The 25550-nt window shown below is 41.4% G+C and overlaps 1 protein-coding gene across 2 annotated transcripts in view; it reads right to left on the bottom strand.

Annotated features, from left to right (window-relative positions):
- ADK (adenosine kinase) overlaps positions 1 to 25550 on the bottom strand; it is a 175778-nt gene that overhangs the window by 100003 nt on the left and 50225 nt on the right. For both annotated transcript variants that reach the window (XM_035138686.2, XM_035138687.2), the window contains exon 4: positions 14736 to 14814. In XM_035138686.2, the coding sequence (XP_034994577.1) occupies positions 14736 to 14814 (79 nt within the window). The remainder of the gene's footprint in view (positions 1 to 14735; positions 14815 to 25550) is intronic.

Below are 25550 nucleotides of genomic sequence, written 5' to 3' on the forward strand. Positions count from 1 at the left end.
TTCTGCTGCTTCATACACACACGATCAAGTCTGTTTCTCCATCCCAGCTATAAGCTGTTCATTCAAATTTCATGCATAGCAACATCTGAATAGCAACTAAAGACTACGGTTGGAGATCTCTCTTATCTGTTGGGTAAAATTTTAAATGCTAAACATATGCCTATCAGCTTATATCTACAACAGTTATCTAAAACAGGTGATAAAGGTTAAGTGAAAGTTTATTGACAATGATGAACTCTGACAGCCTCTATTCAATTACTTCTTCCTTCAAGGTGTCTGTGATCAAAGCAAGAAAGTCGCCCCCGCCCCCCGAATCACAAGCTGTTTGTTCGGATTGAAACATCTGGTCAATATTCCCTAATGCTGCAGTTTTCATGTGGTGTTAGCAATAGGGTAAGTTTCCTCTCCTTTAAGTCCCATAAGTGAGACACATATGGCTGATCATTTGATCCAGAAAGGATTCAGTTCACAGCACCATGTACAACTCTCTCTGCACTTTATGGTATTTTAAGTCTGCTCTGTCATTGCACTCCATCAAAACTGCAGTCTGTTACAGGCTTCTGCTATAAAAGCCTGCAAACATGACAGAGCTTAACAGCATTTGACTATGGGAGACAGAAAGCATGTAGCTGTCTTTAAAATGGCAGATCTTCAACCCCTGCTAAGCATTCTCAAAGTGTAGCAAAGCAGAAAACAATATAAAGACCCTGTAATAATATCTGTTTAAAAAGTCATTCATTATTGTCATTCTAACATTTTCCATTCTGTAAGTCTAAACTAATAGAGCATCTTCTTTTGCCTACCAAAGCCATTATACGATTCATAAACATTGGCATTTAACATCATTTACATTTAATTTAGAAAGGTGTTACTAACAAATTACTATTTTGCATGTTAGTGGCACTTCACCCTCCCTCCAAATAGTGAATGCAATAGGGCTAATTCCCAAAGAAATTTACACACTACAACCTCAGTGTTTGAGGCAATCTTACAGAAAAGTTTGCAATCCAGAACAATTTTTACTGAATTGCCTGCCTGCATGTAGATATGTCCATCATTTATGGCTTAGAAAAGAAAGTACAGTGGTACCTCGACTTACGAACGACTCGACAACCACTCGACTTACGAGTGGGGCAAATGGCCGCACGCTTACGAATTTCTTGACATCCGAATGGAAACCACAGCGGTTTTAGATAGGGTTTTTTCGACTTACAATTTTTTCCGTTTCCAATGCATTACTATGGGAAATCGCGTTTCCAATGGCACTTTTAGACTTACGAATTTTTCGACCTACGAAGGTTCCTTCAGAATGGATTAAATTCGTAAGTCGAGGCACCACTGTAAAATATCAAAACATCCTAGGGGCACTTCTTATCTGCCACAGGAAGCAAGGTAAGAGTGCTTCAGCTCTCAGTGATTTTTGCATCTATATAATTATCATTTATTAGTAAAAGTTAGTCATGGATGTTTAAGCATCAATGGAGATCTTCCATATAGAAATAGGTGTCTGATCCTTGTGATCGGATAGCAGCAGGAGGTAAGAACTCAAAGCTTCTTGGAAAAGTTAATTGAAACTTTACAAATTGACATTTTGCTTGTTATGTTTCAATCTTTACTTTGTGTTTTACTGTTGTTAGCTGCCTTGAATGCCAACTGGTGGAAAGGTGGGGAAAAAAATTATGTACAAAAAGTAACATCAGAGATGTCAGTGATTTCCGTCACAATATCAATCTAATTGAAAAACTACAGCTTCACCCATGGTGGAATAAGCCATCTCTCTCTCTCTCTCTCTCTCTCTCTCTCATAGTTCTGTAACCTGATAGGCTCCAATACAGTGAGGGGGGGGGGAAGTATTTGATCCCCTGCTAAATTTGCCCGTTTGTCCTCTGATGAAGAAATGACCAATCCATAATTTTAATGGTAGGTTTATTGTAGCTGTGAGAGACAGAATAACAACAGGAAAAACCCCAGAAACCCAGAAGACAAAAGTCAGAGATTGATGTGCATTATAATGAATGAAATAAGTATCTGATCCCCTATCAACCAGCCAGATGTCAGGCTACCTGGTATCGTCACTGTATGTAACGAGCTGAGATTAGAAGCACCTGCTGTAAGAGAAGGTCTTACGTGTAATCCCAGCTCGTTACAGTACTGAACCAGCACAGAACTACACGGGGGGGGGGGGGACTTGTCAATGACCTCAGGGCAACTGGGACCATAGTAATCATGAAAACAGTTGGTAACACACCATGCCGTGAAGGGCTGAGATCTTGCAGAGCCCGCAAGGTCCCCTTGCTCAAGACAGCACATGTACAGGCCCGCCTGCAGTTTGCCAATGCACATCTGAATGACCCAGAGGAGAAGTGGGTGAAAGTGTTGTGGTCAGATGAGACCAAAATCGAGCTCTTTGGCATCAACTCAACTCGCCGTGTTTGGAGGAGGAGGAATGCTGCCTACGACCCAAAGAACACCATCCCCACCATCAAACATGGAGGGGGACATATTATGCTTTGGGGGTGTTTTTCTGCTAAGGGGACATCGAAGGGACGATGGACGGGACCATGTATCATCAAATCTTGGGTGAGCACCTCCTTCCCTCAGCCAAGGCATTGAAAATGGGTCGAGGATGGGTATTCCAGCATGACAATGACCCAGTCTCCAGACCTTAATCCCATCGAAAATGTGGAGGGAGCTGAAGGTTTGAGTAGCTACACATCAGCCTCAAAATCTTACTGACTTGGAGAGGATCTGCAAAGAGCAGTGGGACAAAATACCTCCTGAGATGTGTGCAAACCTGGTGGCCACCTACAAGAAACGTCTGGCCTCTGTAATTGCCAACAAGGGTTTTGCCACCAAGTACTAAGTCATCTTTTGCAAAGGGATCAAATACTTATTTCACTCATTATAATGCACATCAATCTCTGACTTTTGTCTTCTGGGTTTCTGGGGTTTTTTCTGTTGTTATTCTGTCTCTCACAGCTACAATAAACCTACCATTAAAGTTATGGACTGGTCATTTCTTCGTCAGAGGGCAAACGGGCAAATTTAGCAGGGGATCAAATACTTCCCCCCCCCCACTGTACATAGCCAACTCCAGGGGGACATGGGTGCTTGGGCACTCACAATAATATAACTGTGGGGACTGGGCACCCACAAAGTCAATAAGCAAAGCCGGAGAGGGGCAGCCAGCCAGTCTCTGTGGTGCTGCCTCCGAGAGAGAAGCAGTTCAGCTCCACTCACTGCAGCCAGCCAGCTTTTCCAGGAGTGGGAGCCTCGGGTTTGGATAGTCTCTGCCTCCACATCCAAGCGCCCCCCCCCCAGGGAACAGTGCCTCGCTGGCTGCGGAGAGTTGGAGGAAGAGAAGCTGCTGCTGCTTCCAGGCAGACATGTGACTTCACACGAACATAGCTGCATGTAGTGCGTGTGATGCTGCACATCTGCGTGGAGGCAATGGGCACCCACAATCCTGAGGCCGAGATGGCACCCCTGCTCCACTACAGATGCACGGATGCCTCCCAGTCCAATTTGGACCATTCATGCAATGTGCCACAGCGAAGGAAGCTTCCACAGCTGTTCCAACAACTTCAAATACAGGAATATGTACAGTACAAAACAGCTTTCAAAAAGTGAAGGCTCTTCAGCAAATATTCAGATTTAAAAAGGGGCATCTTAGGTCCCTCCAGATCTAGTCATCTATAGCACAAGGAACAGATTTCCCCATAATAGTGATTCTTAAGCAGTCATTTATACAATGCAAATAACAAGGAAATTTTAAAAGCCTCTACCAGAACCATGAGACTCATCTCCTTCTGTACTCTAACACAGCTGTAACTCAGCACATTCATCCTGAACAGACAACAGGCAAACAACATGGAGCATATTCAAGATACTCACTACCTAATAATGCTTTTCCTTGCTTTTTAACTTACAGACAGCTACAGAGGAATGGGAGGGCATCTGTATCAACACATTGAATGTATAAGTACAGATGCTTGTATCAAAAAGCTTGTCCTGTAAGTGTCCTAATAGTTGTTTTAATTTCACATAGGCTGTAAAAAAAGCCTCAGAATTCAGCTTCTAGAATGCTAAAGCTACATGGAACAATGGGTTGACCACTATGATGTGATGCAAGACGGATTGCTTTGACACATCTGCATCATCAGAGCCACTGTGACATCAGCAGATACATTAGCCAAAATTCTGTGGACATTGATCACAACTGTTGTGCTGATACTAGCTAGTAATTTTAGTTTCATCCAGAGAAGAATAGTCATAATACCACCAATAAAAGATGCAATTAATGCAAATCTGCATTAAAAGTCATTATTAGAAAAATGCAATAACACCCCGAACTTTAAAGTAAAGTAGTTCATCACGAAATGCTGTCACTGTTTAGTAATTTCACTGTTTCTCCAGTAGTTAAAAGAGAAACAATACACTATGTAATTTCTTTGCTAACTACTCTACTAATATGTTAATGATATCATTACATGATTTCACAAGTACAACATGTAATTTCATTTATTTATTCTCCATAGAGGCAGTGGGAAGGTGCAGATTAAGAGGCTGTCAAAATGGTAAAGTGACAGCTCATGCAAATTTATTTTTGCAATCTAGCATGTAAGGAATGCAAATGCTAGTTAAAACAAAGTAGCTTCAGGCACTCAAGGTGTGCTTCAGGCATTGCATAAATGGATGAAAAATGCTAACAAATTAGAATGTCAAAAGCAAAGTGGGGAGGGGAGGAAATTGAGGGTTTTATTTAAATGGCATTAAAATGATAAACTGACGGTAAATCAAGGCAAATATAAACACACGTGGGGTACTTTACCATCCCCAAACACTGTCGGAATTACCTGAGCTGGCACAGAACCAGGACAAGGAACAACTATAATGAATTTGGATTTGATTGAAAAATGAACTGCTATGAATAAAAGTTATTGTGTGTAAGCAATCTCAATTGTGTTTGTTAGCAACTTTCATCTTTGCCTCCTCGTTTTGTTCTGGAACACTTTCATAATGTGCTTGTTCCCTATCAGCTGAAAGCTTGGGCAAAATAATCACTTTGGGACACTATGCATGTCAAGATAAAGATGCACATTTGAAATATGCTAAAGGGAGGGGGGGGAAGCTGCTGGGTGTGACAATTAGGAGTGTAGAAAGGGAAAGATTAAGAACCTGTTTCCCCTGTCACTTCTCAGTTTTTATCTGCCTCTCGAAGCAGCTTTTCATGCTTAAAAAAGCGGTGATTCTATGTGGTTGCATGCAACATAGTTTGCCCCTTAGTATTCAGGCAGCCATGACCCAGGTGGCGCTGTGGTTAAACCACTGAGCCTAGGGCTTGCTGATCAGAAGGTCGGCGGTTCGAATCCCTGCGACGGGGTGAGCTCCCGTTGCTCGGTCCCAGCTCCTGCCAACCTAGCAGTTCGAAAGCACGTCAAAATGCAAGTAGATAAATAGGAACCGCTACAGCGGGAAGGTAAACAGCGTTTCCATGTGCTGCTCTGGTTCGCCAGAAGTGGCTTTGTCATGCTGGCCACATGACCTGGAAGCTATACGCCGGCTCCCTCGGCCAATAATGCGAGATGAGCGCGCAACCCCAGAGTCGGTCACGACTGGACCTAATGGTCAGGGGTCCCTTTACCTTTATTCAGGCAGCAACAATATATTGCTTCATCCCCCCCCCTCCCCGGAACTAGAAAAATTGACATATTTTTGTGACTTTGGCGTTGATTCTAATAAAGGTCTTATTCACCTGTAAATGTGGCCGCTTTATTCTTACTGACCACCACGACTACCTTTGCTTTTTATGTGCCTTGGAGAATACAAAATTTAGCTGTTCAGGTTGGAGTCTACAACCATAAGGAGATAATCTACCGCCTGAAGGTGTACAGGAATCTGAGGGTTACATCACCTCCAAACCTTAGGTAATACTATATTATTTAGCTTCCATTGGCTCTTTTACCTAGTACATAATCCATAAACAAACCCTGGCCTTGCTAGAATAAAGACTGCCCAGGAACCACTGTGTTTCATTTAAGGTTCAGGACAGATCTGGGTTACAAACCAGATTTCCATTTCCTTCAAATAATGGGGGGAAATAGCCATCCTAGGTGTGCAAACAGTTATCTCTAGCACCTGGGAGGGACTTAGCTGGCATTCTCCATCTTGGAACAGAGTCTACAAATTGCAACTTCTAGAACACTTTCATCGTTGCAACCTGTCTCTCTCATCCCACACTTCATCTTTGATGGATGAAGAATTCCAGAGTTTGTCATATTTTTGTGACTTTTTGGCTGATCCTAATGAAGTTCTCACTCAAGGGGAGACTTTGGAGTTTTTCCTTCTTTGGAGTTTTTCCTTCTTTGGAATGCAGTAGTGTCACCTGACTCTCTTTGCATAACTATGCATTTCTAGAGCAATCTTTCACAACCTGGAGCTTTCCAGGTGATGTTGGACTTTTTTTTTTGTCTGGTGGAGATGCTGAAAAGCTTAGCACTATTGGAAGAAGCAAGAAACCAGCCAGGAAGGTGGTTAGACCTTGAGATAGAGAGGGAGTAAAAAGGAGGAGAGACAGCAGAATAAGAGCTAAATAAATACTTTTATATCACTGCACAATATGTTGGACAGGTCCTCATCAGACAGAGCATCTAAAAAGCTACGTTAAATGGAGATGACAAGAGATGAAGTTGTAGGGCTCATTGGCAAATTAAAAATTAACAAGCCACCAGGTGTGGATGGCATATTAAATATTTCAAATGTGATGGCTGATCTTCTAACGTCAAATGCAACGTCACTATAATTGGCTTTTATTAAAGGACTGGAATGAAGCCAACATAACACCAATGTTCAGAAATGCTCTGTGGTTTTGTTTAATAACCCAAGTTGATTACTTTGGGGCTCTTCTGATGTAACCTTTTCCTCCAAAAGAGTGCTTTTAAAAGTATTCCTTTGGAGGGAATGCACATGGAAGACATTATAATGTAATCAAAAATCATGTGGATTTCCCCAGAAAATATCTGAGCAGGATAGCAGATTCTTCCTGTGTCTTGCTTTCATAGGTTTGGGGATGGAAGTCCACGTGAATTTAAAAGTTCCATGTTTTCCACATGCATTGCATAGGTTTATGGGAATTATTCCATGTGGAGAAAAAGAGTATGTTAAGATCGGATCCATTTTACTTTGAGACAAGCATGTTGTCAAGACACCTAAATTTGATTGTCACTTCTTACTATTTCCTTACTGCAAATCTCAGAGGTAGGAGCATATCAAGTGACCCACTTCAGCATTCCAAGACACTGACATCGGTACATCAATAAAATTTCATCCCTTAACAGCAATCGTTCTGTGTTATGATTGATCTACTGAGCCAGCACCATGGCAAGAGACCTACGGTTTTTCTTGTATCCAAGACAAAGAAAATATTTGGCCTTCTAAAACATATTTGTTAAAATTCCTGTTCTGAAGCAGGATTCTTTTTAGAAAACTGTGACACATGTAGGAAAACAATCTGGTTCTAGTCACTGTTGCAATTAAATACGACTTGCAATATGATAACTTCAGTTTTTAAATGTTTCCCTTCACTGAAAGCCAAAAGTAGCAATCCTTGATCCAAGAAAGGTATCTAGTTTCCTTTTTAATCTATTATCCGTTGTAATAATGTCTGGGGCCTTAATGAATGATAGCAGTACTAAAACCTTTGTAGAAACATAAATACTTTGGTAGAAATACCTTAATCTATTTCTAAAATAGCTACATTTAAAAAAGACACCCCCCTTTTTTACACTGCATATTTAATGCAAGTATCCATATGGAAGCTATTAATCCCTAAAATGTTTAAAGCCATTTTAAGTCACAAAGATTATGTGACCTTTAAAAGTTATTCGGCTTTCAGAACAGTAGAGCTTTGAAGATGGCAAATTATCAGTTTATTTGGGGAAGCAAATAGAACACAATCTTAAAGTGAGTTATACATTAAGAATTAATGGTATACAAGAGGAGGTATGTATTACAAACCAGAAGTAAACCACAGTTAAGGAAAAATTCCCCAGCAGTTGCATCCCAACATACCTAAAACATTTCCGCCAATGAGACAGCTTGGTATTTTATTCTGTCAACTAATGGCTTAAGGCAGGCATCCCCAAACTTCGGCCCTCCAGATGTTTTGGACTACAATTCCCATCTTCCCCGACCACTGGTCCTGTTAGCCAGGGATCATGGGAGTTGTAGGCCAAAACATCGGGAGGGCCGCAGTTTGGGGATGCCTGGCTTAAGGTATCATAGTGTTGATAACTCAGCCAACTGACTGTTTGTATATAGTCAACTGACTGCCCACAGAATCAAATATTTCAAAAATGCCATAGCGCCTCCTCAGAAGGAGGGTGGGGAATCCCTAACATAGAACTATACTACTACATTGCCAACCAAGTGCACCACATAATCCCATACATTCTAGAAGACGAAACAAAACTGTGGGTACACCTGCATAGAGACATAATTGAAAATACCCCCACCACAGCATACACATTCCTCCCAAGCAAACTAAGGAAAAACCCCACAACACTAAACAGGTTCACACAGACCATGCTGAAAGCATGGAAGGAAGAAGCAGGCAAACTGCCCCCAACCCAACCCAATCCTCACTAATCCCCCTGGCACACCACCCACTATTCCATAATGCAGCACAAAACTTCCAGAGGAAACTTGGGAGTGACAGGAGGCGACAGCAGTAGCAGCATCCTGCAAGGCCTTACAGCGGCAATGGGAGATGGCAGCAATAGCAGCGGCAGCCTGCAAGGCCTTGTGGGGACACAAGCAGTGGGGCTTGCAAGTCCTCCTGGCGGTAGCGGGGGGCGGTGGCAGAAGCTGTGGGAGCCTGCCTCAGCAAGGCTTGTAGGCCACCTCTGCTTCTGCCACAGTCTCCTGCTGCCACTGCATGGCCTCGCAGGCTGCCACTACTGCCACCGCCATGACTGTTGCCACCACAACAAGACCTTGCTGGCTGCCGCAGCTTCTACCACCCCTGCCCACTGCTGTGGCAAGACTTCACAGGCTGCTGATTATTGTGCCCCTGCAGCCAGCCTGGCGTTGCTTCTGCCCTCCGATTGTTGATTCTGCCACTGCCAGGCTGCTGCTGCTGCTTCTGTGCGTAGCAGGCCTGCTGGCAGTCCCAGATTATTTGTATTCACTATGACTCATCACCATACTTTGGATTGTCCTGAATACCACCATTTGGTAGCCAAGCCCCAAACCAAAAGTCTCATTTGGATGCATTTTGGCTTGCCTGCTGCTGAAAGTGACCATGAGGTGATTGGTAGTATCATCATTTATCATTTTTAGACCCTTAAGCAGTAGCAGGAGATTGTCCTGTTTGCCTCTGGGTAGTTCCTTATTTATTCATATATCACACTGTTTAGCATTTTGGCTTGCCCGCTGATGAAACTGAGGGTGTGATGATTGATAATATTGTCATTTATCTGTTTTAGTCCCCTAAGTATTAGCAGTTGCTAGGACATTGTCCTGTTCACCTCTGTATGGTTCCATCCTTATTTCAGACACTGTAGTAGATTGCAATGTTTAGCTGGTAATAACCCGTTCTGGACAATATATTGAGGTATCACCCAGCCCTACTGCCTGGTGCAGAGGTAGACAACCTGGTGCCCTCCTGAATTGTTGAGCTATAATTCCCTGACCACTGACCACGCTGGCTGGGGCTGATGGGAGTCATAGTCCAGGACCAGGAAGATCCAGAATCAAATCTTCATTCCGAATGAAGGTTATTGGCAGAAAGCTGGCTCTTCAGTGAAACACAGCATATTTTAAACAGCAAGAGTCTTAACAAGTGGATAATTAAGGTAGCAATTCAATTCAATTCAATATATTACCCATCAGTTTTTTAAGTCCTCACAGGAACTAGGATCCAGGAGTTACCTGGTCTGATCTCTAACAAGGATCAACCTTCTGAGTGCATCTGGGTAAGCCTGCATTTCTATTTTTTGCCTTCTATTTTTACGCCTTTAAGCTCTGTAACATGTTTAGCTCTCAGATTCTGAATATTTATAAATTTACTCAGTGCTTTTTTTCTTAAAAAATGTTTAGGGGTACTCTCATTTTCCTACTCATATTGAGATACTGCCCCTCAATGAGGCCAAACTTAGATTCACAAAATGTTTAGGGGTATGCATACCCCTGCGTCCCCCCAGAAAAAAGCACTGAATTTACTAATCGAATGAGGGTAACATTTATAACCTTATGGTGAAACACTGTGCAGCTCACTAAAAACCAGCCATTCCTAGGAAGTGCTAGAAACCCAACCTCCAAATAAGTGATCTTGCTTATTATTTCTGTACAAAGAAAAGCAGTATAGTACGACTGCATCTTACACGGGGGTTCAGCTCCAAAGGTTCTGTGGATATGCAAAAATGTGTCTATTCAAGCCACCTCCTTGGAACCATCCCTGCATGAGTGTTCCTAGACTTTGGAGCCCCCATGTCTGGTAAAGCAAGGAAGAGAGCTTAAAATCTCTTTTCGCACTGGGAAAATCCAGTGTAAAAATAGCTTTTAAGTTTTCTGCCTTATTTGCTTTTAACTTGCAGAATTTCAACCAGTCAGTACCAGGAATGGTTGAAATCATGCAAATTAAATGGACATAAGATGCAATCGTACTGTAATCAATTATTTTAACACATTCTTTTTCAAAGTTATAGTTCCAAAAGCTGCAAGAGAGTGTTGGTTCCATGAAATTTTTGGTTTATTAAGCTTTTATTTAATTGAAAAACTATGTTCCAATTGGAGTAACCAATTACTTTTCACAATTGTTTGGAAGGGGGGATTAATTATAAAATGATAAACTTGAATTAAAGCAATGCTATGGAGTGCCTGGCGTGCTATGGTCCATGGGGTCACGAAGAGTCGGACACGACTAAACAACAACAACAAAGCAATCAAATGAATTTGCAAGGCATTGAGTAGAAGTACAATTGGAAACTTCTTCCACAGAATTTAGTTTACAAGATGTTATCACAACTCTCTAAACCATTTTCCTACTCTTAATGTGGCAACTTCAGAAATCCTGAACACAAATCTTTGTAACTGGAGTATACCGGTATTTGGATTAATAAATACTGGTCTGAAATCACAATTGTTTTATAAAAAACTGTGAGTATTAAGAAGCCTGATGAAAGCTTCACTATGTCTATTGGCTAATAAAATTTAAATCACTCTTGAGTAACCTTCTAAGATAATACCTCAATAGGTTGTTAACACTAGCTCATAAAACAAGTTATTATTTTGAATGAGTAAAATGAAAATTCTATTCATTTTCCAATGGTAGTTTCACAGAATTTAACCTCCAAGTCAGACTGAGACGTGGTGGCAAAAATTAATTTATGCTTTGTTTTAACCTTACAGACCTCAGCATTATACAGAACTCTGAAGGGAAGAAATGCATGTCTCAAAACATATTAAGCAGCAAAAAAACTGCATCTCATCAAAATTATATAGTGGTTTTCAGACAATAGTTAACAACACAATCATATACATGTCTACTCAGAAGTAAATCTCATTTCATTACATAGCATTACTCCAGGGTACATCAACATAGAAGCATAAGGTATTTTTAGTAGCGTTGGGCAATATATTGATATAGTGTCGAAAACCGGTTTGAAGTCTATATCGTGATATCAGTTTGGTAATTTTTGACCTGGCAATATATCGTGAATCATGATGTTAGTGTGTGTGATATGCAAAAATCATGATGTGGGAAAAACCATGAATTTACAAAAGCAACCACTTGTGCTACAATTGTGAAAATGGACACAGTACACATGACAGCAAAGCATGTTTCATGTTGCCCTATTAGAAATACAAGGCAGCATTACCTACATATTTCAAAAAGTAATTTAATATATAACACTGGCTCACAACACCACTGTATTTTACTATTTATATTTTGTTCAGCCATTCATAGGAAATGAGAGTTGTAAAATGCTTTGATTACTTTACTTCCCAGAGGCACAACCAATGAGGCCTGTGCAGCAATGGGACATGGTGAGGACATGCCATGATTGAAGTGCATAAATCATTCTATGATTCCAAGGGAAAATAATTACAATGTTGCCTAGCTATGCTAACCTAATACACAAAGGAATTTTTTGCCAATACTTATTCATCAATGACAATTTATAAAATAAAATTACATCATGTGTATTAATTCTTTGTTGCTCTCAGCTGCAGTTAACGACATGGCATTGTTCCATGTCCATTTCAAATTGAGAAAACACAGAGATTAAGAGTGCTACAAAAATTTGCCGCAAAATGCCTGCAAGAAAAAAATATTATGGAGGGGTAAGGCAAATAAAATAAAATAAAATAAAATAAAATAAAATTCTAACCTTAGCCTCTCCTCACACACACACAAACATGTGTTCACTGAGCAGAAGAGTCGGCACACATTGTCAATTTAAGATGGACTAATTAATAATCCCTATGACAACTGTGTATGCATCCTATTAATATGCTACCTTGTTTATAAACAGGCACAATACTGAGATAACACATCTATCATCTATAAAGATCATCTATGCCAGAAGTCCCCACTTAGAGAGATATCACACTCTAAGTGGAAACCTAGTACAGATGATTACTTCAACTAGGGGCAGGGATCTATTATAATACAAGACTTACGGTAATAAAAGACTTACGGTAATACAAGACTTACGGTATAATACAAGACTTACGATGCTTTTGAGGAATTCTATTCAGAGTTTATAACAGGAGCTATTGTTTTTATTAAGTTATGCTTACGTTTCCAATAAGTATCTTTGCTTCCAGCAAACATTGGCTGTATAAAAGCCACTGGTGTTGCAGAAAAGAAAAGAAAAACAAAAGGGATTGTATCCAACGCTTCAGTTGCATGTGGGGAGCAGACTTCAGCTTGCACAATGGGCCTTTCCATTCCTCTCCTCGCCCCTGCAGTCTGGGTGCACTCAAAATGTGTTCTAGGATGGGGGGGGGACTCTTTGGAGCAGAGTCTAGGGGTGTGCTCAAGGCAGGGGAGAGCAAAGGAAAGTACCACTGAACACAGCCCTAAGGCTGCAATCGTACATACAGCTTAAATACCAGCAACATCAATGGGACACGTAACTCTACGCATCTTTTCTTGGAAGAAAGGCTCGCTAAATTCAGTGAAGTTTGCTCCTTGGAATTTCCATACACAATCTGCTTGAACACAGAACTGCAGCCGAAAGGAGAAGCAACATTCTGGCATAGCAAACCTGTGTCACATTTTTGAAGCCAAGTGCCATGTACTGCCATGATAGCACAGCAGGGAAATGGGATGGGATGGTATATACAAAACAGTAGGCTAAGTATATAAAAATGACCTCTTAGATTTAAGTTTAACTGCAAATAATATGCTGGTAAATGAGGCATGATCTACATTATGCCGAGAATTGGATGGCATTTAATTTAGAACGTAGTAGGTGATAACGTTTCAAAATCAGACATTCATCTGTGCTATTATCTTAACACCACAGAAGCCATTGCTATCAGCATTATTATTTTTTCATTTCTGTGATTGTCCTCCAGTGGATTCTCAAGAATTTCTAATAAAAGTGAATTGTTGTACTAATTAGTAAATCACTACTAAAAAAAAAAAGCTTTCAGTATAGTTTAGCCTGGATAATATTACTTTATCATCCAAATGTTAATACATCATAAGGATGAATTATACTGGTTTTCAGTGTTTTTACACACAAAGACGTAACTGACAATGAAGCTCGCACACCTTTAAAGATCAGTTTTACCTGCAGAAACAAAGCCGGCACAAGTGGTTGCCTTTAGTTAGCTTACCCGTACTATATCAGAGAGAATTGGAAAACTAGAGTAGCTACTACTTTTAGATACAGCAGAATTCAAATAATTCCCCCCCTCTTTGAAAATACTCTGATCATCTTACTTGCTTCAGTGCAACTAAGTTGCAGTTTTGTGTGGCTTTATAAAAAGCTTCCTTTAAATGAACAATCTCTTCCAAAAATTGTTCTATGGTATTTATGCATTTTTCTTTCATACAAAAAAAAAAAATCCTAATAATACGCTAGGGCTGTGGTTTTCAACCAGTCTGTGGTGGCACACCTGGGGTGCCTTGAATTATGGTCTGGGTGCCGCGCGCAACGGTAGCCTCTGTCCCTCTTTCCTTCCCTCCCTCTTCTGAGGCCCTCTTGCATCTCTGCGTCCCAAAGGCTTGCACAGCGGTTTGTTGCAGCAGCCCTGGCTACGAGCTCCCCAGGTGAATGCTTCCCAGGCCCCTGTGGGGCAGAGTGAGGAGGCACCTCTCTTTGGGGCAGAGAGAGGCAGCTCAGAGGCCAGGGTGATGGCAGCAGCTGCCCAGAGGACTCACAAGGAGAGGGAAGAAAAACACTTTGTATTTTGTTAGATCCCAACACTCCCCACTCTTCCTCACTGCTTGCTGAAGGACAAGATAAGAGTCCTGTTTTGTTTAGCCAGAAATCTAAAACAAATAATAAACAGTGTGTGTAAAAGGAAGGTGGAAAAAATGAGTCTAAATTTTAGGTGACCAGTTATCTTATACTGTACACTATTGTTGGCAACTACACAGCCCATCAACAACAGTGCTAGAGTTATGTTCCTATGATCTAAGATAAACAAGATTATGAGGAAAAGTTTGTAAAACAGCTACCTCCTTCAAATTTAATTTAATCTGAGGGATTACAAACCTGGGCCACTTTAACGGAATTCTGAGTCGATCCACCAGCATGGTACTCTACTTTGAACTTTTTCACAAGTTCTTCAAATCTGTAAGAAATCACAGGAAGAGAAGAGGGAAAAAAGGAAGTTACTTTTCTTTATTTTCCACACTTCAGAACGTCACACTACAAAACTATTTCAAGCTAAATGAAATTCAAGTATACTAGCTGTTGTTTTTTTCTTACAAGGGGGCACTTAATAAACACACAAGCACACACTTCACCAGTTCTGGCACTGTTTGAGAATCCTTGCTTAAAAGAGAAACAGCATACGCTGTGTGCACAGGCCTCTATCAAACAACATATATGTATTGTTTCTTACAGCCATGTTTTTCTTTCAGCAATTTTTCTGGCTGAACCACTGGAGTTAAACCCATATTCTCAAACAAATATATACACATGCTTGTGTGTTCTGGCGCACACACAAGCATGAGGAAAGTTATTTCTTTTCTTTTTCTTTTCCAGTATAAATGAGATATTTATTTGAATTATCTTATCTTTATCCAGCTTGAATCTGAGCATATACCCAAACAACTAATTTCTCATATGCCGCTATATTAAGCCCTACTCCAGCTGATTATGCACCTTTTAAGTTCTTTTTATATTAAGTCCCACAGCTTTACTGGAATTGCATCTTCTGCTCGACCCATTTAACTCGTGCACAAATTTATTGCATATGTCACCCAAGCAGATGTGGCTGGAGTCAGAGCAGACACCATGGGGCCAAATTAATAAGGACACGAGGATGGAAGGAAAAGGTATCCCACCCGAATATCTATTTATGATGCCAAACTTTCTCATTTAATAGCTATTTTACCTTTCAGTACAACATTAAGAATTATGGGTGAAACCAATGCTCCCAATCTTCTTAAAGAATGGTGTTTAATCAGGTGGAGGCAGCCCCTATGGCAAACCCACGCGCCATGCTGTTCTGGATAGTCCCCTAAACCTATGGTTCAGGGGCACATGGGAAAGGCAGGGGGAACTGGAGGAACAAACCAACTTTCAGATCTTAGTTTATTATGTTGGCATATTTCCACCACCTGTAGTTAAGGTTAGCCACAACTTGGGATTTATTATATTGAAAATCACAGCAAGCAATTCTTAAGTGAAGTAAGTAAATACTAGGATTTAGGTGCAATGTTAAACTGCAGTTAATCTAAAGCTGAAGCAGACACTTTTCATATCCTCCTGATGACTGTGGTGGAGGGAGGAGGGGTGCATACGCATGACACTGGGCCACTGTGTGGCTTTTCCATGGTGCATATTGCGACTAAGCTACATTCACAGTTATGGATATATCAGAACAGTCATAATGATCACAGGCTGCACGGGGGGGGGGGGGAGGAGATAAATGTTTCTGTTGATTAGAGCTGTACTAGAAGAGAACACATATGCAATAATTGATTTCTCAGAATGTTTTTATAGTACAACGAATTCAATTTATCTGGCTGATGAAAAGATTGAGAAGCTTATTGGGTGGCAGCTTTTGGTAATAGAAATACAGTACTGATCAGAGCTTCCATTGTGATACACACTGAATTCCCAAAGAAAAATAATTTTCTGAGCTCTCAAGGGTCTTTAGAAACTACAAGCAGACATATAGCTATTTCCCAGTTCTGTGTTATTACAATAATATCTACCATTTCCCCCCCACCTTTCTACTGCAACTGCACTGAAAGCGGCTCATAATTCAGAAATGAAACAAAATTACAAACGAAGCAAACAGTAAATAATTAAAATAGCAGTAGATTAACATAGCATAAAAGAGATATTAAAACAGGAAGAACACAGTCCTCATAGCCCAATAAAAAGCAGGCAGTGATGTATCAGATGTATCTCCCTAAGGCGGCTGTTGCACAATCCAGATGTTTTATCTGAGAAAGTCCTGTGTCTCATGCATGTTTGCAGCACTTCAGATGGAAATAGGACTTGGAAGATAGTCTCCAAAGAAGTATAGTGTTCTTTGGCAGGCAGTGGTTCCAGATATAACAGAGGACTTTGAAAGTTTCTCTCTCTCTAAAAGCAGTATGTTTGCATACTGAGGAGCACTACAAGATTCAGAATGTCTCCTGGATGTTTTGGTGACCGCCAGGAGTGTATTTAACCATATTCTCCTGGTAAATCAGCCATACCTAACCTAAACAAATCAGACCAGACCAGCCATTTAGGCTCTAATCACCGCCAAATTGAATTAATGCAAATTGCTCTAAATCTACCCATAAAGATAATTCAGAAACTTCAGATGGCCCAGGATAAAGCTGCCAAAGTTCTGGCTGGGCTCGGGAGATCAGAACACACTACTCTGAACCTTTACCTAACTTTGCTGATTTATCCATTTGTTTCTGGGCTCTATTTAAGGTGCCCATGTCATCAGCTTTCTCCAACCAACTGTAAGTCCATTTTGTCTTAAGCTGCAAGCTGTTCACCCCAACCAATCCAAAACTGCCTCCAAAAACAAGTTCAGAATTTCTTCTACACCCTAAAAATAGACCAAGGAAAAGTAGCCGAGTGTCAAATGTAAACTGATGGCATCAAAGTTAAAATCTCTGGGTGATCTTACCCAATTGCTACATGTAAATGTTAAACAGCATTGGAGACAGGATGGGACTCTTCAGTACTATTCCACAAAAAAAGCAGAAATCCTCCTGCATCTTCTAGTGATGTGAAACCCTTATTGTCCTATTTAGGATCCCCTTGTTGAACGGCTAAATAAGGTACAGTGGTACCTCGGGTTACAAACACTTCTGGTTACAGACTCCACTAACCCAGAAGTAGTACCTCGGGTTAAGAACTTTGCCCCAGCATGAGAACAGAAATTGCACGGCGGTAGCAGTGGGAGGCACCATTAGTTAAAGTGGTACCTCAGGTTAAGAACGGTTTCAGGTTAAGAACGGACCTCTGGAACGAATTAAGTTTGCAACCAGAGGTACCACTGTATTCTAAATCAAACAGAAAATAAAGGTAGCAATGATTGCCCTTAAGAAAAATTCCAAAATCTGTATTATGGGAATATGTTATGACTTGGAGAACACTGCTATTTACTTGTTCAACAGTAAGATTCTAATCTGGAGGACAAGGATTCTATACCACTTGAAAACTTCATTTTCTTGGGGAACATTCCTTCCAACTGCATTCTATTGACTTTTTGTCTGGCACAACTCCTAAAATTAATCTCCACCATTGCTAACAAAAAGCCTGCCTAGTTCCTTTTGATTCCTGTTTTTCACTTGCTAAGGAATCAGTGCGTAACAGGTTAGCCTAATAAAGGTATTTATAAAGGGTAAAGGACCCCTGACAGTTAAGTCCAGTTGTGAACGACTCTGGGGTTGCAGCGCTCATCTTGTTTTAAAGGCCAAGGGAGCCAGCGTTTGTCCGCAGACAGTTTTTCCGGGTCATGCGGCCAGCATTACTAAGCCACTTCTGGCACAATGGAACACCAAAACCAGAGCAGCACATGGAAATGCCGTTTACCTTTCCACCGGAGCAGGACCTGATTATCTACTTGCACTTTTTGGGGTGCTTTCAAACTGCTAGGTTGGCAGGAGCTGGGACAGAGCAATGGGAGCTCACCCCGTCACGGGGATTCAAACCGCTGACCTCCTGATTGGCAAGCCGAGAGGCTCAGTGGTTTAGACCACAATGCCACCCGCGTTGTATTGCCCTAACACAATTTTTGGATTTTTTTCTTGTGGGCCAAAATAGCTGTTTTTACTTCTTTTGTGAATGAGAAAAATAAGGAATTTAAAGACGATTGTTTTTATTATCTAAGATGTCACGTAGCACTGACAAATTTATGTGCATGCTTCTATTTGCAACGTTTATTATTTTTAACATGTCATAATCTCAAAAATAAATTTTATTCAGTGTTCAACAGCATTTCAGGGCTTCATACATGGGAATTCTCAAAGATGAAGAGCAAAGCAGGGAGAGACTTTCAGGTAATAGCAAATAAAATGCAGCTTTTTTCATTTTAGGGCTTTTCACAAAACACATGGTTAAAGGTGGCTGACTTTACTGAAAAGAAAAAGTCTTTAAATCACAATCCTTAAGAGCTAATGTTTTAACCTTACTTTTGTATCGATGTTACTTTTTCCATCTTGTTCCAATAATGTTTAAATGCAACCATATGTGGAAAATGTTCTTTTGGCGTCCATCAAACTGACATTTAAGTGCATTTTTTCAACCTCTAATGTTTGTGGTAAGTATTTCAAAGCTATGAACCTTCGAAAATGCACAGGCAAATTGTCTCTTTCATATATTAACATTTGGTCTTCATAACATGCAACCTGTTTGGAATTACTGACTTCTGATTTAGTTGCTATTTGTTTGGATGAGGTGGTTTTGGAAAATATAGTATTTATTTGAGGTAATGCTAGTTTGCAGTAATAAATACTTCCAAGAGGAGTTGCAGTTTTCAGAAGTGTTCAACAGAAAAGGATAATCAGCTGTTTTAACTAGTAGTATATGCAGAGTCCTAAATGCAATCACCTTCTTAATGCAGTTAGTTGCAAACCATGGTAATTTTCTCTTTTAGTAAAAGGGTTTTCTTTCATTCCTAGGAAATAAAGAACCTGAGTGCAATCCTATACAAGTCCTCTCAGAAGTTCCATAGGGCTTATTTGCAGGCAAGTATGTATGGGATTGCAGGCTTAGGGAGGCAACAGTTATAGGGAAGAGACTTCCCTATAGATGTTTACCTATTAACAGCCATTCTTCTTTGCCTTTCTTCTTTTCTCTGTGAATGGCTAACTGGGTTGCAAGTGTCTTACGCCAAGCCAAATGTCCCTAACATGAATAGTCCTATCATTTAGAGCAGGCACCCCCAACCTCGGGCCCTCCAGATGTTTTCGGCTACAACCCCCATGATTCCTAGCTAATAGGCCCAGTGGTCAGGAATGATGGGAATTGTAGTCCAAAACACATGGGCGTACCCAGGATCAAAACTAGGGGGAGGCAGGGAAGCCACGGGGCCCAGCCACGCCCCCCAGCCACCCGATTGGCTTGTGATGACATGGCAGGGATCCCCCAGGAGGCGTGGTCAACGTCCACGCCCCCCGGAGGGGAGGCGGTGGTCACCCCGAGAGAGAGACCAAGAGAGTGGCGGAGAGGAGCCTGGTGGAGGTGGCAGGGAGGAGGAAACACACGCTCTCCCTCGCACACAACACAACTCAAGCGCTTTCTCTCCCGCCCTTGCCGCTGCTCCTCAGACTCACTCCGCTCTGCTCCTGCTGCGAACGCCAAGTTGCGACCACCGATTGCCGCCGAACTTGCCCGCAAGTACAAGGGCGAAGAGGGTGAGAGGAGCCGCTGCAGCCTCTTCCTCCTCAGCGTGGAGAGGTCGCTCCGGAGCCCGATCCTGTGACAGAGGCGACCGTGGCGAAGTGCGCACACACACACACCCCTCCCCGCCAAAGCAGCTCAGGTTGGCTGGCTATGATGTCCACGCCCCCCCCCCCGAGAGGAGGCAGCGGTCACACGGTTCTCCGCAACCACTTTTCCCCGCTGGCCACTTTTTGCACTGAAAAAAAAACAGTTCAATGCCACAGCTCACAGCGCGAGCTGTAATTTATACCTTTTCCCCCTTCCTTTTTAGCTTCTGGGGGGGCAGCTGCCCCCACGGGTACGCAGATGCCAAAACATCTGGAGGGCCAAAGGTTGGGGGTGGCTGATGTAGAGCAAAAGATGATAAAATCAATGCGTAAACTAGGTATGTTCAAATAAATGTGATCTTACTTTACTCCAGTGTTCCTCTTTCTCAATAACATTTCAGCAAATACCTGGCCCCAAAGAAGGATAAAGATTGAGCTGTTCAGTGTAACTTCCCCCCAACTTTTTGTGTTTGTGGTTTTTTTTTTTTATAATGAAAAATTCCCACAAAAGGCTTGCAATTCTGAGTGGAAAACGGGCACATCTGTTGGGGGTACTTAATATTTCACTCTTCATCTGTTTTACCCTCACTCCAAATGTCCTGTTATTGGCCTTCTGATATTGGGATGTATAGAAAGGAAAGGCAGGAGAAGTTTTGAATCAGCATGGCCACAAAACACATTGAAAGGCTTAAGCCAACTGTACTTGCTATGCATGTAGAAAACAGGGGTGGCTAACCTTTTTTAGCTGGAGGGCTGTATTTGCTGTTGACCAAACCTCTCCCAGGGGCTATCTGTGGCAAGTGTGGCCAATCCAGAGAGTATGTTGCAAAAGTAGGTGTTGCCACACACACACACACACCACACATCCTCTTTTGCACCCAACACACAAATACTATCCACACTTAACAGAATTTTCCTCTCCATCAAGCTCTCTCTGCTCTAGGAAGGGGCGATGGGGAGGAAAATCATCCACTCTCCACATGACAGAGAGAGAGACAAGGGAAAACCATGGAGAAAAAGCCAAACTATGTAGCAGCACCAAGTCTTGACCTCGCTCCTCCTTTTCCTCTCTTCTCCGTGTGTCTGTTGCCTGTTGGAAAGGAACACCACTGAGAGACGTGATGGCTACTGATCTGGCAGCACCAAAATACCTGCCAGCCTTGACAGCGTATCAAAGCACTCCAGAAACAAGAAAATACTCTCTGATCTGTTCTGGTGTTTCACCAGGAAACATTGGAGCAAGGTGGAGCGGGCCTTCCTGTTTTCAGGGTGTTCTCAGTGGCAGCTGGGGTTTTAGTAAATTTGGCCAAGGGGATGGAGAGGGCTTTTGAAAAGGGCTTGGGGCCAGGCAAATCAGGTTAATAGACCCCCCCCCCCAGTCACTCCTAACCTAAAATATTTTACAATGCAATACCACCTTAACATTTATGCAGTCCAAACCAGCTTTTAAAGAACCTTGTTTCAAAACCTGAATAATTCATTCAGGTGGTTCCATGTTCTCAGATGGTTACAAGCTCACATCACTTTACACAGGGCTGCTTTTGAAGACTGCAAGTTCAGTATCCTTGCAGACAACACAGCCTCCTGAGGGATGTGGACCTATTACACAAATGCCTCAAAGTCTTAATTGTCTTTTGAGAGTTTGTATTACAGTTTAATCTTTGTACATAACTAAATTTGCTGCTTTGAACACATCCTGCTCCAATTGGCCCAACTGTGAATCAGAGCCCAATTTGGATTTCATCATGGGGGAGCCAGCAAGGCAAGACTTGAAGGTTCACAATGCATTTGTCTATGCTTGTGAAGCTGACAACCCCTCCTGCATTTGCAAATACAGTAACATCTGCATCAGCTAACAAATCCACTGCTGCTACAAAATTTAGAATTCTAAATCTGTCTCTCCAAGTCCTGTCACTTCAGATGAAAGTGTTGGGTGCTATATAACGACATTGGGGACTCTTGCAATCCAGTACAATTGAGCACATTTGATTCAACGCAGAGTGAAAAATTTAAAACATCATTCAACTTTTAAGCTAGAAATGCAATTTGCCTTTCAGTTAAAGTGTTTGTTATTTCAGGTCTGCTACCAGAGAGCTGTATGGCAAGGGAAGCTGAACTGCAGGGGGGAGGGGAATAAACACCCAGAAAATGTAGAATTAATAACCATAATCCAAATTATGTAATGCATCAGGTGAAATTTAATTTCCCATTTCCTCCCTGGAAGAGTAGGTGCTGACTGACACTGCAGTTTCATCTACTTACTTAGTCCAATCACTGTGGAAATGTGTTTCAGTAACAAAAACACTTAGTATTAGACTCAAAGAACAGAATTAACAGGAGCCAAGTTTGAGCTCTTTTCATATCAAGGACAGGTTCCCTTACATTGTTTCTTATTTTAATATTATGTATGATAAGATTCCAAGGGACACAGGTGGCACTGTGGTCTAAACCACAGAGCCTAGGGCTTGCTGATCGGAAGGTCGGCAGTTCGAATCCCCACGATGGGGTGAGCTTCTGTTGCTCGGTCGCAGCTCCTGCCCACCTAGGAGTTCAAGAGCACGTCAAGTGCAAGTAGATAAATAGGTACCGCTCCTGGCAGGAAGGTAAACGGCATTTACGGCGCTGCTCTGGTTTGCCAGAAGTGGCTTAGTCATGCTGGCCACATGGCCCGGAAAAAACTGTCTGCGGACAAACGTTGGCTCCCTTGGCCTATAGAGCGAAATGAGCGTGCAACCCCAGCGTCGTCCACGACTGGACCTAATGGTCAGGGGTACCTTTACCTTTTTTAATGATCAGATTCCCCTTCCTATCACCATCAGCTGTCCCTGCTCCTATTTTGTCTTTGGAGATGCCTTCTAAACATTTTAGCAGGGATCCAGGAAATGTGAGCAGAATACTGCTTGCACTTCTCCCTTCCCCACTGCAACTTCCAGTACTGAGGGTTTAGGGTCCTTCTGGAATGGCATAAGAAGAAATTGGGCAAGGGCAAGCCAATACAGATTGTACATCCCATGGACCATTTCCCCTGGAAAGTGTGTACCTTCCCTGGGAGGTGCTGGGCCGCCCAGACAACACAACACCCCTCCCTGCCCCCCCCCCCCGGATTTGCTGATATGGTCCAAAGGAAAGCAGAACAATATGTTTGGCACCAGCTTGGATGAAGTAGTTGCCAGAAGAAAGCATACAAGACGCCATCCAAGCATCTTAGGGACTCCACTCTAGACTTGTGTGGGGTTTATTCCTTAGCCTTTTCTTCTCTAGAATATATCCCACAAAGCAGCAGAAGCTTAGGATCAGAGTTTACCTTCTCCTAGATGAGCTCCCTTCCTAGGTTGATGAGCCCCATCTGCTCCTTACTTCCCTCTACAGCACATGCAGATACCGCCTTCTTGACCATTACAACCACTATTGGTCTCGTCTGCTCAATCCGCCAGAGCCTGTCTTCACATGCAGGGGAAGTCCCTAGCTCTCCAAGGGTTTGAGACCCTCACTTGGTTTAGCTGGCCAGTCAAAGCCGTTCCTGGGGTGTGGTAACTGTTGAATGCTGACAGCTTCCAGGAGCCACAGCTGAGAGCTGTGGTCCCCCAAAGGAGGAGCATAATGTGTCCCCCACCATAAGTGCTCCCCGTCCCCTAACACTCCATACACAAGGTATTATCAATTAGTATTATTTTATTATGATTACTATTGATGAATTGTACACCACTTTTCAGACCTCTAGCTCCTGCCCCAATATAAGTAATTAGACCATGGGAGGAGGAAGCAGCATGGGACATTTTGTGAGCATCCTCAGAGCTCTTTGCAAGCATTCAAAAAGAAAACTTGCAAAAGACTTGACCCCTTTTGGGACAAGAAGCAAGGTGCTCACACATCTCCAGAGAGTACACAACCAAGCAGGATTAAGTAAAATTATTTCATAAAAAGATTGAATATCAAATTTGTCACTAGTTTGTGATAAATATAAACAAAAGATTATCCCCCACCCCTTCATCTCCATTAACACCAGTAACTGATGATCCAAAATGACAGATTTTGGGAAGCATCAGATAAATGCATAAATGCGTATGCCGCATTTTGTCTTTAACCGATATTAATACCATTCAATCATATTCTAGATGAAAACAAATTAAAGATGTAAATTCTTCGTGGTTGAAGTAGTTTTGGATCAGATCCTACTTAGATAAGAGGAAATACTTAACAACAACAACAACAACAACAACAACAACAACAACAACAACAACTTAACAAGCTTACAAGCTTGGAACAAGAGCAAGTGAAGAATTTACCCTGATATTAATTTTGTTTACAAACACTTTTAATGTTTGGGACTGAAATTAGGCACATGCTGATCTTAGACAATTTCAAGTTAAATTTGGATTGTGGCTAAACCAAACTAACTTAGATCCTTCACTATGAAGCTGAAGTAATTGTTCTAAAGCCTGCCAAATCAAAACATGCAAACATACAAATGCAAGCTGCTTCTCCATTTCATTAACATGTCAGCAAAGTGACTAGAGTTTGTGTACTAGTGCTGGGTGAATTATGCAGCTAAAGTTTCCAATGTGTTTTGAGTTTAACTCTAGGAATATTATGATGCAGTTTCCAATGTCTAAGCTAAACCTGGTCTTTTCTTAATTTGCAAGAGCTAAACAACTCTAAATGCTGAACTGTGTCCTGCTATAAGAAAAACTCATAAGGTATTAATTTCTGTCTTCATATGAGTCAAGTTTAATTTTGTGTGAAATATTAAAAATAAGTTTTGAAAAACTTGTCATATATAGCTCTATTAAATGTGCTTTCCCTTCAGTAAAATGTTCTAATTAAAATCATGTTAAGAGTACATTATCAATTATAAAAGAAAATGCAAATGGTGTTCAAGTTCTTATTTTATTCACAGAACAATCTATAAAAATGTTTAAGTCCAAAGCACAAAATGAAGCGGGCATACCACCAAGTAACATCTGATATTAAAGAGTGAGATTTCATTCAATATCGAAGGTGCTCCAAGCCCTTGGTGAGTTTCACTGACTGTTTCCTTACCCTTTCTAAGCTTGGTAACTTTTTTCAAATGGGGTATCCAAAATTGTCCATGGTATTCCAAGTGTGGCTGCACTGTAGATCTATATGCAGATTTATTTATTTATTTAAATATATATAAACCATAATTTCATAAAAATATAGCAAGGTTATCTGCACCATTCAAAAAACCTTGAAAAAAATCTTCCATGCAACAGAGGAATAACTTAATCTTATTTTATTTTTGTAGCCTTGAATCCCAGTGATGATAAAGAGATTTTCCAGCAAACAAAAGGAAATTCCTTGGAAGTTTTGAATCTGTCAGATGGTGTAGTCCAGGATGGTGAAACTGAAATATCAGAGAACCATCTAAAGCAGAGATGGGAAGATCTGTAGT

The sequence above is a fragment of the Zootoca vivipara genome, chromosome 5, assembly GCF_963506605.1.
Source record: "Zootoca vivipara chromosome 5, rZooViv1.1, whole genome shotgun sequence".
Taxonomy (NCBI): domain Eukaryota; kingdom Metazoa; phylum Chordata; class Lepidosauria; order Squamata; family Lacertidae; genus Zootoca; species Zootoca vivipara.